This window comes from Naegleria gruberi (genome assembly GCF_000004985.1).
Source record: "Naegleria gruberi genomic scaffold NAEGRscaffold_1200, whole genome shotgun sequence".
In the NCBI taxonomy this organism is placed as follows: Eukaryota; Heterolobosea; class Eutetramitea; order Acrasida; family Naegleriidae; genus Naegleria; species Naegleria gruberi.
Genome location: NW_003162703.1, coordinates 1 through 1,261, shown reverse-complemented (window position 1 = coordinate 1,261; position 1,261 = coordinate 1). Strand labels below are relative to the sequence as shown.

At 31.0% G+C, this 1,261-nt stretch overlaps 1 protein-coding gene across 1 annotated transcript; it reads right to left on the bottom strand.

Annotated features, from left to right (window-relative positions):
• Positions 1 to 204: 204 nt before the first annotated feature.
• NAEGRDRAFT_77082 (uncharacterized protein) lies at positions 205 to 696 on the bottom strand (the record flags this gene model as incomplete). The annotated part of the gene is made up of 1 exon (XM_002667962.1): positions 205 to 696. One exon carries the CDS (start codon positions 694 to 696, stop codon positions 205 to 207), a length of 492 nt encoding a protein of 163 aa, XP_002668008.1.
• Between the last annotated feature and the right edge of the window lie 565 nt (positions 697 to 1,261).

The window sequence follows — 1,261 nt, the reverse complement described above, 5'->3', positions numbered from 1 at the left end:
TAAGATTTGACAAGAAAAAGACTACAGCACCACAGGTTCCCAAGTTGTCTCCAACCTCAGTACTGATGTGGCTCGACGATGCTTAACTTCTCAAATCGGACGGGATGAGGTGCATTCATCGTGATATGGCCGTAGCCATTCACCTCTTTAAAATGAAGTCTACGAACCAACTACGATGTAATACTGTTATTTTTATAAAACAGTTCATTCAAATTCTTTAAAATTCCTTTTCAAATTCTCAATTACCTTCTCTCTCTTGTATGACATGTCAACTTTACTCCATGATAATAAAATCGCTTCATATCCACCTGATTCCAATTGTTCCTTCTCATTCAAAATGTAAAGTTGATCTGCTCTCGAGAATTCTTTCGCACCATTCTCAAAAGTACCATAATTAAATTCCTTAACATTTTTAAAATAATCATTCTTGGACCATTGAGTGAATGAATTTCCTTGAAGGAATGCAATTCTCTGATTCATTCTGAATTTAAATTCACCTCCATGACGACGACGTTGTTCTGATAGGAATGAACTATTGAGAAAGAGTGATTCTTGAGAGGAGAGAAGAGATGATGATTTGGAAATGATTGAACTGCCAAGACTTTCCACAAATTTATTACATTCTACAACACCACCACGAAGGCCTACCATAACACAGATTAAATAGTTGGTATAGAGAAGGTTGGGATTTTGCATTTTTTTTTAAATTTAGTTGGAATTCAGTCAATTTGAATTTGGAATTGAAATGGAATGTGGAGAGAACCAAGTTGTAATGAATTATTGAATATATTTGGATAGTGTGTTGGTGTTTAATAAAAAGTTTATCAAAGTTACATCTTTCAAGTTACTTACCAATAATTACATCATATTTATTCTCTCCAAATCAGGAATCACTGTGGTTGTAAACATCGTCACAATCAATTTTCATTTATTAAAAAAATGCAATTTACTTCAACCTTCTCCACATTTTCATCATTACTTCTTGTCATAATATTATGTTGTTAACACTTGATATCCTATTACATCATGTCTATCAGAATCAATAACACATTACACTGATACAATTTATGTGTGGATTTAATTCTAACTGATAAATGGAGATGGTATGTTTATTATTAAAAGTATATTTAATAATTATTTAATAATAATATATTTACAATTTAATATTATTTAAAGGATGAAGGATATGAGAGTGTTTTGAAATAATAAGAGATGTAATTCTAATATTGCAATGGTTTTAAAATCAACGTCTTTCCTTTGG